This window comes from Callorhinus ursinus, unplaced genomic scaffold (genome assembly GCF_003265705.2).
Source record: "Callorhinus ursinus isolate GAN/ISIS: 27379988/994484 unplaced genomic scaffold, GSC_fseal_2.0 scaffold32, whole genome shotgun sequence".
Taxonomy (NCBI): domain Eukaryota; kingdom Metazoa; phylum Chordata; class Mammalia; order Carnivora; family Otariidae; genus Callorhinus; species Callorhinus ursinus.
In genome coordinates this window covers 3,129,666-3,146,348 of record NW_027397094.1, presented here as the reverse complement: position 1 = coordinate 3,146,348, position 16,683 = coordinate 3,129,666, and the positions used below count along the sequence as shown (strand labels likewise).

Below are 16,683 nucleotides of genomic sequence, written 5' to 3'. Positions count from 1 at the left end.
TCATTTTATGAGGCCAGCATTACCTTGATCCCAAAACCAGACAAAGACCCCATCAAAAAAGAGAATTACAGACCAATATCCTTGATGAACATGGATGCAAAAATTCTCACCAAAATACTAGCCAATAGGATCCAACAGTACATTAAAAGGATTATTCACCATGACCAAGTGGGATTTATTCCTGGGCTGCAAGGCTGGTTCAACATCCGCAAATCAATCAACGTGATACAATACATTAACAAAAGAAAGAACAAGAATCATATGATCCTCTCAATAGATGCAGAAAAAGCATTTGACAAAGTACAACATCCTTTCTTGATCAAAACTCTTCAGAGTATAGGGATAGAGGGTACATACCTCAATATCATAAAAGCCATCTATGAAAAACCTACAGCGAGTATCATTCTCAATGGGGAAAGGCTGAGAGCCTTTCCCCTAAGGTCAGGAACGCGGCAGGGATGTCCACTCTCACCACTGCTATTCAACATAGTATTAGAAGTCCTAGCCACAGCAATCAGACAACAAAAAGAAATCAAAGGCATCCAAATCGGCAAAGAGGAAGTCAAACTCTCACTCTTTGCAGATGATATGATACTGTACGTGGAAAACCCAAAAGACTCCACCCCAAAACTGCTAGAACTCATACAGGAATTCAGTAAAGTAGCAGGATATAAAATCAATGCACAGAAATCAGTGGCATTCCTATACACCAACAACAAGACAGAAGAGAGACAAATCAAGGAGTCTATCCCATTTACAATTGCACCCAAAACCATTAGATACCTAGGAATAAATCTAACCAAAGAGGCAAAGGATCTGTACTCAGAAAACTATAAAATACTCATGAAAGAAATTGAAGAAGACACAAAGAAATGGAAAAACGTTCCATGCTCATGGATTGGGAGAATCAACATTGTGAAGATGTCAATGCTACCTAGAGCAATCTACACATTCAATGCAATCCCCATCAAAATACCATCCACTTTTTTCAAAGAAATGGAACAAATAATCCTAAAATTTGTATGGAACCAGAAGAGACCCCGAATAGCCAGAGGAATACTGAAAAAGAAAAGCAAAGCTGGCGGCATCACAATTCCGGACTTCCAGCTCTATTACAAAGCTGTCATCATCAAGACAGTATGGTACTGGCACAAAAACAGACGCATAGATCAATGGAACAGAATCGAGAGCCCAGAAATGGACCCTCAACTCTATGGTCAACTTATTTTTGACAAAGCAGGAAAGAATGTCCAATGGCAAAAAGACAGTCTCTTCAACAAATGGTGTTGGGAAAATTGGACAGCCACATGCAGAAGAATGAAACTGGACCATTTCCTTACACCACACACAAGAATAGACTCCAAATGGTTGAAAGACCTAAACGTGAGACAGGAGTCCATCCAAATCCTAAAGGAGAACACAGGTAGCAACCTTTTCGACCTTAGCCGCAGCAACTTCTTCCTAGAAACATCGCCAAAGGCACGGGAAGCCAGGGCAAAAATGAACTATTGGGATTTCATCAAGATAAAAAGCTTTTGCACAGCAAAAGAAACAGTCCACAAAACCAAAAGACAACCGACAGAATGGGAGAAAATATTTGGAAACGACATATCAGATAAAGGGCTAGTATCCAAAATCTATAAAGAACTTATCAAACTCAACACCCAAAGAACAAATAATCCAATCAAGAAATGGGCAGAAGACATGAACAGACATTTCTCCAAAGAAGACATCCAAATGGCCAACAGGCACATGAAAAAGTGCTCAACATCGCTCGGCATCAGGGAAATCCAAATCAAAACCTCAATGAGATACCACCTCACACCCGTCAGAATGGCTAAAATTAACAAGTCAGGAAACGACAGATGTTGGCGGGGATGCGGAGAAAGGGGAACCCTCCTACACTGTTGGTGGGAATGCAAGCTGGTGCAACCACTCTGGAAAACAGTATGGAGGTTTCTCAAACAGTTGAAATTAGAGCTACCGTTCGATCCAGCAATTGCACTACTGGGTATTTACCACAAAGATACAAATGTAGGGACCCGAAGGGGTACATGTACCCCAATGTTTATAGCAGCAATGTCCACAATAGCCAAACTGTGGAAAGAGCCAAGATGTCCATCGACAGATGAATGGATAAAGAAGAGGTGGTATATATACACAATGGAATATTATGCAGCCATCAAAAGGAATGAGATCTTGCCATTTGCAACGACGTGGATGGAACTGGAGGGTGTTATGCTGAGTGAAATAAGTCAATCAGAGAAAGACATGTATCACATGACCTCACTGATATGAGGAATTCTTAATCTCAGGAAACAAACTGAGTGTTACTGGAGTGGTTGGGGGTGGGAGGGATGGGATGGCTGGGTGATAGACATTGGGGAGGGTATGTGCTACGGTGAGCGCTGTGAATTGTGCAAGACTGTTGAATCACAGATCTGTACTTCTGAAACAAATAACGCAACATATTTTAAGAAAAAAGGAAAAGAAGAAGATAACAGGAGAGGAAGAAAAGGGGAGTATGTCAGAGGGGGAGACGAACCATGAGAGATGATGGACTGTGAAAAACTGAGGGTTCTAGAGGGTAGGGGGGTGGGGGGATGGGTTAGCCTGGTGATGGGTATTGAGGAGGGCACGTTTTGCATGGTGCACTGGGTGTTATGAACAAACAATGAATCATGGAACACTGCATCAAAAACTAATGATGTAATATATGGTGATTAACATAACAATAAAAAAATTTAAAAAAAAAAAAAAGTTAGTAGCCTAGGGCTTCCTCTATAAACTGACTTAACATTCACCTTGGTAACCCTGGAGGTAAGGGATTCTTTCACTGATTGACATTTTTTTTTTTTAACCTAGAACACACTTGTACTCCAGATTCAAAGTTTTCTTTCAAAAAGTTAGGCCTTTCCTGAGTTTGGCATTTTTTACAGCTTCAGCTCGCTGGTCTGGAAAACTTGATGAAGTCTTTACCAGAATATGAGGCTCTTTCCTCTCATGAGAATATGGTTTACACTGAACTGATTATGCTTTGTGTGTTTCCTTATTCTTTCCCCTATGACTATTTTCCCACGAGGGAACTAAACTGTTTACATCCACAATACTGCACAGAGGACCTCTACACCCAAAGATGCTGGTGTATCTGCTACAGAGAAGACAACTTTATTTTTTTATTTTTTTTAAGATTTTATTTATTTATTTGACAGAGAGAAAGCACAAGTAGACAGAGTGGCAGGCAGAGGGAGAGGGAGAAGAAAGCTCCCCGCTGAGCAGGGAATCCGATGCGGGGCTCGATCTCAGGACCCTGGGACCATGACCTGAGCAGCCGCTTAACCGACTGAGCCACCCAGGCGTGCAGAAAAGACAACTTTAAAATGCCACACAAAGAACCCTACGCCCCCAGGCAGAGGACAGACGGAACAGCTGTGGTCCAACACCAGCTTCTCCTTCATCCAACCTTATTCCTTCCCTTCCTCTGCTCCTTTCCACAATAATTCAAATGCTAAAATTGCTAATTACATATGTTTCTGCTCTCCCCATCCCCTGCCCCCGCCTTGGATCTTGGAGTTGTTTGAGAAAGATCAAGTTTCAAGGTCTAGCATTTTTCACCTTCAACTTCTTGGCTCTTCCTACAAGCCTTTAAATAAGCACCAGCGTTTTAAAATGCTATCTCCTTTTTATCCCTGATGTCAGCATTGTGTCACAGTTAGCTTTCCTGAAACTAAATACCAATAGTATTCACAATAAAATGATACCATTAATGTTGTAATAAATACCAGTAATTCAACAGCATCAGTTAAGCACATAATAAAACAGGGCAGTCACTAGATAAATAGTAACATTTTATGTGAACATTTTGTATTAACATTTTATAGCTAGTCTTAAATGCATAAAATCGAGCAATTATAAATACAAATTTTATTTTTGTAATATCGCCAGTATGATGTAGATAAATCTCTATTTCTAAAAAGAAATGAAAATCATAAAGCTTTCTCTTTCTCATTTGGTAATGAAGGTCAAAGTAGAACCCAAGTGCTGATGTATTTTCTCTGGTAATCTTAAGATTTTAAAAGACCCTAGACACAATCTAATTTAACGCTCTCATTTTACAAAAGAGGATTAGAAAATCAGAAAGATTAAGTGACAGAATCAAGGTTAAAAAGTTAATTAGGAACTGCATGCCATGCACCAATCATTTTATTGTAATTATATTATAAGATATTTGGGGATAGGACTGTCCTTCATTCTCTTTGTGAATACGTAATAGTACTACTTTATTCATATAAAACTTAAATATTAATTTAATTTAATTCAATTCAATAAGTATAAGGAGACCTACATAAACCAATAGACTAAATACTATCTCCGAATGAAGTTACATTTTACATCTTTTGGTTTTTATCTGTCCTCTTATACTTACGAGAGACTCAGCACAACAGAAGGAAGATTACAGACTATAACTCCTCTTACTCTCTGAATTCTTCAGTAAGTTTAATTAGAATAACAAATACATAAATAGTTAATTCATATAGGCCTTATTTTGTTATTTAAATTTATGAATTAAGATTTCCAATCTGAAAAAAGAAAAAAAATGGAAAATTGCCATTTTTTTTTTAGTGTTATGATTTAAGTAGGTTTACATATCACTGTTGCCTGCTGGGTCAATTTGTAAAATATATCAAGGTCTGTACTTCCATGCTGATAGTTTTCAAACAGCCTCTACCTCTCAAAGGAAATACTGAAAGCAAAACTTCACAACTCTTTGGTTCATTCATCAAGTCAATGTGAAGGCTTAATTTTCCTCCAGAAAATAGCAAATGCCATTATCCTACAGGGAACATGACATTATCCCACCAGGGAGAAAGGATGTATCCAGATTTTATTCTCTGTAGGTCCCACTTGATATTTGACCAAACATTATAAGGTGATCTTTTAGGGTCCAAACCATTGCTATAAGGAAAACAATGAGGCCAGGTCAAGCAAATGCTTAGTGTCACTGAAAAGAGCTGTGTATTCTGATTCTGAAGATGTCATTCTGTGTCCTGGAGTCGAATACAATTTTACTCCAGTGAAATCCTCTTACTGCACTGATTATTGTAGGCAGCAGCTTACTGAGACAAATCTGTGGTATGACTTGCAAATAGGAACTGAGTAGGAAGTAGATTATAAAATCTCACTCATTAAATTATAAAATAGTTAAAAAGTCATCAGTCATAATGTACAAGTATATATAGATTTTACCAGATCTACATAGCATGGGGCTATCCTCAATGAAAATAAAAAGTCATAAAATAAATTGATGACTATTAAGGGACTTTAATAAAAGTTTAAATGGTAAAAACAAAAGGTGTCTTAATTCTTAAAGTTAGCATTATTAGCACTGATATTAAGCAATTGTAGTATTTTTTTTTTCTCCAGAATAATCATGAAGAAAGGTCATGGCTATGGAAGAGAGTGGAATATAAAGTCTAGAATCCAATAGTCCTAGTGCAGGTGAAGGTTCTGCAACTCATTTACGAGGTGGGTGGGAGTGTAGGCCAGGGGCCATTTAGCCAAGTCCAATTATCATCTTTCAGCCTCAGATTTCTGGTCTGCAAATTTAGAGTAATACAAAGTCACAGTGTTGTCGTTCAGATTAGAAATTATGTATAGAGAATAGCTTGTAAGATGTCTACTACATGCCAATTAAATAGTATCAATCATGTTTAACTCCTCTTCAGAATAACCCAATATGGAAAAGGCTATTCTTTAAATTCATTCAAACTTTGACTCTTACTTTAGGTCAATATATAATAGCATTCCTCATTTCTTCTCAAGGAACAGTCCTTAACCATTTTCTCATGTTCATATATATATACATCTATTTGCCTTTTGGGTTTATGAACAATGGCCAAATCCAACTAAGGTGAGTCCAAAATTGAGCTCATCTCCTTCACCCAAACCATGCATGCCAACTTGACATTACCACCCTGTCACCTTAGACAAAAAAGTGGGAGTTTTTTTTTTTTTTTTTTTGACAATTCTATCTCTCCACCTTCCTAACAGGCCCAGTTCAAGCCATTAGTCCCTGGATTTTTCCAGTGGTGAAGTCCTATCTCATCTCCCTGCCTCCAGTGTTGTCCCCCTCAAATTCATCTCCCACAGGGACACCAGACAGATTTTCTAGAAACTAAACTCAGAAATTCTCACTCAACTTCTAACTTAAAGTCCTTCACAAATACTCTCCACAGACTGGATAATAAGTCCAAGCTTCTTAAAAACAAATTCAATTTTCCATGAAATGACCCTTAAGTCTCCTGTCCCTTCTTGAACTGGTTTATGCACTGGTAACACTGACTAGACTGGTACTTACCCATAATGACCAAGCTCCTTCAGACCTCTCAGGCTGCACAAATAATGTGACATACTTTTTTTACCTGGTCAACCTTGACTCATTCTCCGAAACTCATCGGCTTGGGAGGCCATCTAAGTACTCCCTCATTGTAACAAGGGCCCTCCTCGATGCCCCAGAGAGTGGAGAAATTGGCTGAATCACACACTTCCCATGCTGAACTGAATTTAATTATTTATAGCCCTACTTTCCACTCTTTACTGTAATTTTTTTGGCACGTGATGGCACTCAGTTTATCTTTGTATTTCCATGACATAATAAGTGGTAGTTGTGTAGTAAATGGTTGGTTGGATGGACTAGAAAATCTTACTATCACAGACACACTTTTTTTTTTTTTAAACTTATTAGTGACAAAATTTGACAGAATTGGTGTATACTATGAAAGAAGGCAGAACAGTTTCAAATCTGCCTTTTCATTGCAGGGGCTCTTTAAAGTCATTTGAGTTTTGTATTACACTGCCTCATTTCCTAATTCATCTGTTTAAAAAAACAGGAAAAAAAAAGATGTTTGTTAAGAACTTAGGAAAACAAGAAAAACAGATGACTTTTTAAGCACCCAGGGCATTCCACGAATTATTTGGGCTTCTGTAGACATGAGAGACAACCGAACCACAGTGATTCTTGCCCTTGTGAACCAAAATTCCAGTGGGGAGGAGGCGAGGCAGACCATCAGCTTCATACCCTAACTGAAGGTACATCATAGCCTATCCCAGGGCGGTCAGTGCAGTGGATAAAAGGGGGCATAGAAGTAGGGAAAGTATTTACAGCTGTTGCAGCTGTAAATACTTTGTCTGGAAAGACTTTGCAAAGGAAGTGAGATGGTTGGATAGTGGCCAGAAGGACCAGAGTCCACGGACAAATGGAAAGACGCACCATTCAGGCTGAGGGGAGGTCAAGCTGAAGGTTGGAAGGTAGCTGCCGGGTTCAGAACAAAAGGAAGTGGCATGAGGGCTGGAGTGGAGAAGCAGGGTAGAGCAGGAGATGATGTCCCATGGAGGAGGTGACACTAGGGAGCGTCCTCTGGCTGGTGGCAGATGGCAATGTGTGCTGGGCTCCCTGGTCTTTTTAACGATTTTGTCTTTTACTTTGAATCAGATGTGAGACCCCAAGGAGAGCTTGAGCAAAAAGAAAGGGTGTTTCCTGTGTTACTAGAATCTCCCAGGCCCTGGAACAGAGAAGGGATGGAAGGGGCACTGGCGGAAGCTTAAGGAGAAGATGTTTCAATAGCCGGGACCAGAGAGAAATGTGGCGTGGACCGGGATGTCAGTAACAAAAGCGGGGGATCGTCCGTTCTGTGTGCTTTTCGGGTAGGGCTTAGAGGCATTGCTCAAGATCGCATTTGAGTTTGAGAGAAAGGAACACCCCGAGCATGGTTCCAGGGGTGTTTGGCCAGAGCAGGTGCAAGACCGGCCATCAGATGCCAAGTGACACACGTGTTGTTGGAGGTATGTTGTGTAGTCGGGAACCAGATCCCCCCAGAGGGACCTGCTGGTCTGGAAGTGACAGTGGGAGAGGAGGTCAGAGGTTAGAAGAGCAGATAATGGAGAAGGGGCTACCATCTGTAGATGGAGGAGAAGACAGGATGAGACTCAACAGGAGAACATGAGGGAGGAGGAGAGACAGTCCACTGGTATCTGTGAGAAGCAGAGAGTCCCCCTAGGACAGCGCCACCATCGATGAGACGAGAACTGTGGAGTGTGGCGTGGAGGTGTAGGGTGCGCTCTGAGGGATGGCCCGATGGGGAATGACCCCTCTCACTGTGTTACAGTCCTCCTGTCAAACTGCCTGGCCCTTGTGTAGTTTTGGGTAGTGGCTCTCTGAAAACTTTCTCTACTGCCTCCATAAGGTTGATGTCTTTAAAATTTCTTACCCTTTGAGATCAGTTTCGATAAACTGTATCTTCTGGAAAAATTATCCATTTCACTCATGTTTTCAATTTTTGCATATGTTAAAGTAAAGGTGTCTCTTATGATTCTTTTAATTTCCTCTGTTTCTGTAGTATTTCCTTCTTAGAATTTATTATTGAAATTTCTCCATTTTTTAAAAGCAGATTTATTTATTTACCTTAGAGAGAGACAGAGAGAGAGCATGGAGGGGGAGGGGCAGAGGGGGAGAGAGAGAGAGAGAGGGTGAGAATCTCAAGCAGACACCCCGCTGAGCACAGAGCCCAATGTGGGGCTTGACCTCACGACCCTGAGATCATGACCTGAGACGAAACCAAGAGTCAGAGGCTTAACTGAATGCACCACTCAAGTGCCCCCTCCCTTTTTTTGATTAAATGAAGTGGTGGTTTATCCATTTGATTATTTTATATATTTTTTATCTCTTTTTTTCAGAGAACAAAATTTGGATTTATTTACTGGTTTTAGAGATCTTTACCATTATTCACACTTGCTATTACAATTGTTAATTCTTTCTTGCATTTTTTGTGGTTTTTATTTCTTTCATGAGGTTACAGAACAGCTGTATGGAATCTTCATAAAAATTTCTCAAAAAGAGAACAGACTAATTTCACTAAATAAAGTAACAAACATAATCTAGCATTTTAATTCAAGAATAAAACATCACAGCCTAGTGGCATTCATAGTAAGAATGCAAAATAGATTTATTTAGGAACTATATCAAGATCAATCATTATATGATTAGCTCAGGAACGAAAGTCATTACTGTCTTCATAGATGATGGGATATATTTTCTTATTTTAAAAAGCCAATAAAATGGGAATAAACACTTTCTTAACATAACTAAAAAATTAAAAAAAAACTCATAACCCAATATAATGAGGAAATCTGTCAGACATTCCTACTTGAGTTAAAAACAAGATGAGCAGGGATGCTTGGGTGGCTTAGTCAGTTAGGAGGCTGACTTTTGGTTTTGGCTTAGGTTGTGATCTCAGGGTCATGGGATCAAGCCCCGTGGCAGGCTCCATGGTCAGCAGGGAATCGGCTTGAGATTCTCCTTCTCCCTCTGCCCCTACCTCAAAGCGTGCTCTCTTTCTCTCTCAAATAAATAAATAAAATCTTAAAAAAAAACAAGCATTTTTATTGAAACAATTAGCCAATGAAATTAAAGGAAAGAAAATGGAAGGAAGGATATAAAATTTTCACTATTTATAAATACATTCCTGGATAACACTGAAGAATTGATGAGAAAACTACAAAAATATAAAATAATTAAATAAGAAAGTGGGTTAAAATTAATAAAAAGATATTAATAGCTTTCACATATATAAATATCAACCAGATAGAAGAAGAAAGAGAAAAGAGTCTATGTACAATAACAGCAAAAGATAAGGAAACAGACCAACAAAGAAATGCACAGGACTCATATAAAGAAAATATTTAAAAAATAAAAACTCTAGGGCCCCTGGGTGGCTCAGTTGGTTGGGCGACTGCCTCCGGCTCAGGTCATGATCCTGGAGTCCTGGGATTGAGTCCCGCATCTGGCTCCCTGCTCAGCAGGGAGACTGCTTCTCCCTCTGACCCTCCCCCCTCTCATGTGCTCTCTCTCATTCTCTCTCTCAAATAAATAAATAAAATCTTTAAAAAAAGAAAATAAAAAAATAAAAAATAAAAACTCTTACAGGACACACAAGAAATTATGGGCAAATAGTTTTTGGATAGAAAGATTCGACATCAAAAACATATAATTTAACCCTAAGTAATTAATTTGTGAATTTAATGTGTTCCTAGTCAAAATATGGTTAAAAACCTCACTGAACTTATTTATAATAAAAAAATTAATATAAAGAGCAACCAAGACACTTTTAGAGAAAAACAGCATTGAGGTAAGTTAGCACCACCATATTATGAAGCACAGTCTAAAACATTAACAATTAAAATTGTGACAATAGCTCATGAAAAGTTGGGTGAACTAATGGGATAGAAGAGAAAGTTCCAAATCAAACTCAAATAAATGAGAAAATGTATGATATAATTAATGTAACATCTCAAATCAGTGAGAAAAAGATGAACTATTTAGTATATTATATGGGAAAAACGGCAGAGTAGCCTCAAAAAAATATATTGCTGATTGATACCTCCTACTGTACCCTAGGATAAATCCCAAATGCAACAAAGATTTAAACATACAGCACGAATCTATATAATCATTAATAGCAAATATAAAATAATTATAGCTTTGGCTTGACATATCAATAGAAAGATGGGCAGAGACTATGAACACAGACTTTACAGGAAAACTAACAGAATTGACTCATAAGCATAGGAAACAAACTTACTCATAAGGAAATAAAATAGATGTTATGTTTTACCGATTAAATTGGCAAAAATCCACGTCTGATATGACACACAGCTGGGGAGACTGTAGAATTACCTACTCTCAGACTTGACAGTTGGAACTGTAAATTGTTATGAGCCCCATGGAATACAATTTGGCTATTATTGCTGAAACTTATAATTGCATGTGCCTTTTGGTAAATGAGGATTTACTATGCTGATGTATTTGCACATATTCACAATGACGCTTGTTTGGTGTCATTTATTTCTTCATTGTCAGTAAAGGAGCGACTGGAATTTGAAAGTCCATTGACAGTGGGTTTCTTACACAGTATAACACATGTATGAAAGAATATTATGTAGCTGAGAAAAGAATTTTGAAGAAATTATTCAGTATTCATATTGAAAGAACCTTAGGATATGCTGTAAGGGGACAGACCCACCAGATGCAGGAATGAATTACTATTCATTCATATTTTCTTTAAATGCATACTGAAAATTGGGAAGCAAGCAAGAAATTAATAAAAAAGATATCTCAGGTAGGGCACTAAATAAATGCAGTTGTAATAGTGGGAAGCCTTTTGCTTTTGATTCTCTCACACCATCCATGTATCTATATATTTGAATATGTATATATGGGTTACATATATATTTTGTAGCTAAATGATCAATTCTATAATAAATTCTATAGATAGAATATATAACGCATATATTTGTATGTATGCACGTATGCATATATATTTTGTATATATAGAGAATATATATGTGTGTGTATATATATATATATATATACACACACACACGTATCTATACACACACACACTTATGTATATATTTGAATAATTACCCAGACATTGAGAGGCGGCTTCAAACCCAAGACATTTCATGTCGCTGCTATGTCTGTGACCTCTCATGTTAGCAACCTTGCTTTTCAGCAATAAACTGGCTACCTATTTCTGATATTTCCCAGATCCCCCCTAGAATAGAGATCTGCATCCCTCACATCTGTGAAATCACAGTTACTTATTTTGTGGTTTAATCTTCTTTATTTTCCTTTCCCTACAACTTAACCAAGTAAGAACGTGCAGTTCCTGAGAATTTGGGCCTCCGAATTTTCTGGTCAAATTTAGACGTGTCAGAATAAAAGTACAGTTGCTGTGCTTCCTCCGTGTCAGGGCACGGTTAACCGGGAGCGCGGAGAAGGCGCAGGGGCTGCGCTGTGCCTTACCTTCTCTCCACGGGAGGCGCATTATCCGCGGCCTGGACCGTGAGCGCGAAGGTGCGCCCCACCGTCAGTGCCACCCCCGGGGCGATGGTGATGAGCCCCGTGGTGTGGTTGATGACAAAGTCGCCCTGAGCCCCAGCCAGGATTTCGTACGTGATCTCCCCGTTGGACCCTTCGTCCGCATCCACGGCTGTGAGCTGGAACAGAAAACCACATCGTCAGTCCTCCTGGGGCTCACTTTTCCATCCCGTGTCCCTGTCCCCTAACAAAAGGAGCACGCTTTCAAAGACAGACTGTAGGTGAAGAAAGATCTCTTGGCACATTCGCTCTTGTCTGGAAGGGTGGCAAGGGTGCTCTGTTTTGGAAGCAATCCCAGCAGGAAGGATTTTTTTTTTCTTTCTTTCCTTATGAAAGTGATAAAAGTGTTGGATCTTGAAGACTGTCTTTATTTTAATTTACTAAAGGGAAGAAGAGAAAGGGTCTAACAGCAAATCTAATATCACTGTCGGAAAGTTAATTTTTTCCTTCTACGTTACCTCCTGTTCTGGACATATGAACACATATTACTGCCTACCGAGACTGGAGAAAACCTAGTGGGTGAAGTCTGTCTTTATTACTGTCATCCTTCCTTCTGCTTTTGCCTTTTACATCCATACTATTTTCCTTCCGTCTCTCAGAGAGTCTCCTGTCCTTGCAACCTTTATTTCTACTTCGCTTTCGGAAAGATCTTTATGATCTTGTTCACACTGACTTAAAAAAGACGGAAAACGCCTAGGGTATTGCCTTTCCAAAATCAAACAAATGCATCTCCGAATATAGAATATCTTATTAAAAAATTAGACTGTCAAGTCCAAGAAGTTTTTTGTTTGTTGTTGTTTTTGAGAAAAGGGAATGAATTCAGAGGTCCTTGACATCACCACATGAGCATTCCTAAGGCTAATTTGTAGGTGTTTATAGTCATTATGAAGCAACTTGTACCCAGAAGTTAAAAGTATATTTGGGTCATTACATGTGAGAACAGAATGACCATTGTTAATGCAATAAAGCAAAATTAAGGTAAGAATGATTTAATGAGTTAAATAAGGCTCTTTGCTGATAAATACAAATTTACCTCCTGGGGGAAGTAGATTCTAGTGGGAAATCTTATAATACACCTTTTACAGACATTCACAGAATTTTCTCTCTCTTTTTTTAAGATTTTATTTATTTATTTTTTGCAAGAAATTGAGAGAGAGAGAGAGAGAGAGAGTGAGCACACAAGCAGGGGGAGGGGCAGAGGGAGAGGGACAAGCAGAGACTCTCCCCTGAGCAGGGAGCCAGATGCTGGGCTCGAACCCAGGACCCTGGGATCATGACCTGAACCGAAGGAGACACTCAATCTACTGAGCCACCCAAGCACCCTCAGACATTCACAGAATTTTCTGTTTTCCTCATTCCAAAAGTGATTGATGGGGATAAGAAATTTGGCCTCCTATAAGTTTACACATAGGGGAAAGTAATTAAAAGTTTCCTCTTGAATAAGTAAAATACATAATTTTAATAAGTAAGCATACAGAAAAACATTTTCTTATTACTAACATTTTCATATGTATTTCTAACCTCTAATTTTCACTTCTATAAAGTAATAGTTTTTTATTGTTCACAGATTCTTTTGGGTGACCCCCGGACCCTCTGGTGCACTTTCTTAGATCAAAGGTAAGTGTGCACATTTACCTTGAAACTTGAATTCAATTTCAAGAGTGCCATGTTAATGGCCCATTCAGATGTTCATGCTCACCATCCTGAGAATATGTCAACAGAGTGCCTTATATACACCATCACCCTTAAGGGGATATACAGTGCATACTCTGTTTCTGTGTTTAGTGTCCACTGCATTCAGAATTGATAATGTGCAGAGACATGGTAGCTACAAAAATAATTGAGAGGGAAGAAGGAAATTTGAGAGATTGGCATTCAGTTAGCTGAGGTTAGGTATTTGGGGGTGGACAGATGTGGTCGCCATAAGGAAATGCATTTCATAAACTGACTCTGGGACTTATAGGAGGATGATAGACATGGTCCTAAAGGCAAAGGAGAAAGAAACTATCTGCAGAAACAGAACAGATGAATGATGTATATTTATGGAGAATGAGTCAAGCAAGACCAACTCAATTCTCTTTCGCATGTGGGTAAAATTAGAAAATTAAGAGTGGGGGTAGTAGAGGAGATATCAATTTTGATTATAGTAAATCACTTAACATAATGTCTCAGGAAATCTTAATTAAAATTTAGCTCAAATGGGATTCAATATTAACATTCTTCCTGGGACTTAAATTGGCTAAAGGAATTTGATGATAAACGGCAATGTCTCAAGTTAAGAACTGTTGAGGAGCATGCTTTGGGGATGTAGGTATTATGGCTGGTCTTATTTAACATTTTCATGAATGATATTGGAAGGGAGGATAAGCTGGATAATAATTAAATTGAGGAAGGCACCCATCTGGGAGGTGCTATAAATACCAGAGAGTACTGCAAAGAAGAGGTGAGAAAAACAGTCCCCAGACTGCAGAGCCAGCCAACCACAGATGACAGGGAACACCACTAGATCCACAGAAACCAATGGCAGGTAGAGAGTTCAATAAACCAAAAATCAGTTCCACGTTTAGGTGATTTAAATAACTTTACATTATTTTTCAGTCTTTTAGTACTAAGTCAGAACATAGTAGGCTAAAAACCAACATAACTGAGTCCCCACACGTGAAAACAAAACTATGGTGAAGCAATTATTTGGTCCAGGATTCGAAAAGGGAACGGAGGCACTGGCTGAATATCCAGAAAAATGGTAATGTCCCTTGTGAGAGACCTGGAACCTAAAGTCTGATGGGGATTTCATTCAGTTATGACCCAATGACTGTGACCAGGGGTCTCCTGAGATGAAGGCATGTGAAAGTATTGCCAAAGCAGAGGGGGTGTCCGCCTCCTAAATCAAAGAGGACGGAGGAACAGTTGATGTTCATGGAGAAGCCAATGTGTTGCTTATAAGTTACCAGGCAGTAGAATAAAATCTATGATTTGTAATTGGTTTCCTGCAGTGTTATGATACATAAATGGTAAGACACTCTAAGTCCTGCATCTGTATCTCTTTTTCTGCAGCATACTATCCTTTTCACGGAGTCGAATCTCATCCTCCCACAATTCCTTCCTCTTGCCATCCCCATACCCACGCGTTCCAGACATCCTCAACCACCCCTCTCTCCCATGATAAAAAAAAAAAATAATAAAAACGAGTAGATAAATACGACGTGGCTAGATCTGACTGTGGTTTATTTCTCTCCTCAATCTCTTTCCTGTGCCTAAGAAATTGAAAAATAATGGCTTTACGTAAAAGGACAAATGTAAAGAATGTTGGATCATAAACTGAAAAAAACAACCTTAGATTGGAGTCTCACAAATGAAGCAAGGATTCAATAAAAGTCATAGTTCATAGAGAAATCATCATACTTAAACTATAATCAACTGCACGTGGTATTTTTATATGAATGATGGCTAAGCTGACCGTGCGTAGGCATGTTGACCCATTGGCATCCTGGGCTTTGCTTCTAGGAAGAGCTTCTCATTTTCCTCGGAGAGATGCTCATCCCCTTCATTACTGGAGCTAGGATCATTGCTGGGCTGATCCTAGCTCCAGCAATGGGAGTGAGATTCAGGCCTGGGCTGTTTGTTGTAAGAATTGTCAAGTTATCCAAGTTGGTAGAGTCAGGGTAACTCCCAGAACCACGGGAAAGAGTGGCTCTTAATTACCCAAGGGCTAGACTGGTCGATTTATATCTAACATTTGCTCATCTTTACGCCTGCATTGGGTCTCTGCAGGACTGAGAAAAAGACAATGCCGGGAAATGGGGAGAATATCATTGATGACACTGTTTGCACGTATGCCTGACCTTTTATGATATATGAACAAAAAATGTGCTGCTTTTTTCAAAAAAGAAAAAAAGCTAGTTTAATTTGAAATTATGTCTCTTCAACATTAGAATCCCAAATATTATAGGAAAAGAGTTATGATTAATGATTCTCCTGGGCTTGCTTCGTGACTATTTATTCTTCTAGGGGTACTGTACTTGGAGGTTTTGGTATGCGGTGCCAAGTAGTCACTAAATACATGAAATCATCCTTGATTCAGTGTATGATTATTCATTACAATGGCCAAAGATTATGCTATGGAAGTGGTAGTTACACCTGTTTAGAAATCATGATTAGCTCCTTAACAAGTAATAAAAAATATGTATACACAGATAAATAACACACACACATATATATTTCCCTGTAATAAAGCAGTTCTTTTTTAAACAAAGCAATTATCTAAATTAATAAATTAAGCAGTTTAAAAAAGTATGTATTTCTTAGAATGTCTTTCTCAATCTCTTTATTCTTCATGTTAACTATTGAAACCAGGCAGACAAAAAAAATAGAGCCATATGTATAAGTTGGGTGATATTTAGTACAAGGCAAGGTCATGAATACTCGTGTTTAGATCTTTTAAAAATGAAGTTCAATTTGCGAGGGGCGGAGCAAGATGGCGGAGGAGTAGAAGACCTGGATTTCGTCTGGTCTCAGGAATTCAGCTAAATAGGGATCAAACCATTCTGAACACCTACGAACTCAACAGGAGATCGAAGAGGAGAGTAGCAACAACTCTCTGAACAGAGAAGCGACCACTTACTGGAAGGTAGGACGTGCGGAGAAGTGAATCTGAGGTGATATTCGGGAGGATAGACGGCGGGGGAGGGGCCTCCGTCGGCCGCTTCTGGCAAGTGCTAGAGCCGCGGAGCACAAAATCGGACCTT

The 16,683-nt window shown here is 38.9% G+C and overlaps 1 protein-coding gene across 1 annotated transcript in view; it reads right to left on the bottom strand.

The window, feature by feature from the left end:
• The window catches only part of PCDH15 (protocadherin related 15), a 1,645,434-nt gene that overhangs the window by 326,276 nt on the left and 1,302,475 nt on the right, over positions 1-16,683 (bottom strand). Inside the window, exon 16 of the mRNA XM_073878941.1 lies at positions 11,864-12,057. Coding sequence (XP_073735042.1) covers positions 11,864-12,057 — 194 coding nt within the window. The remainder of the gene's footprint in view (positions 1-11,863; positions 12,058-16,683) is intronic.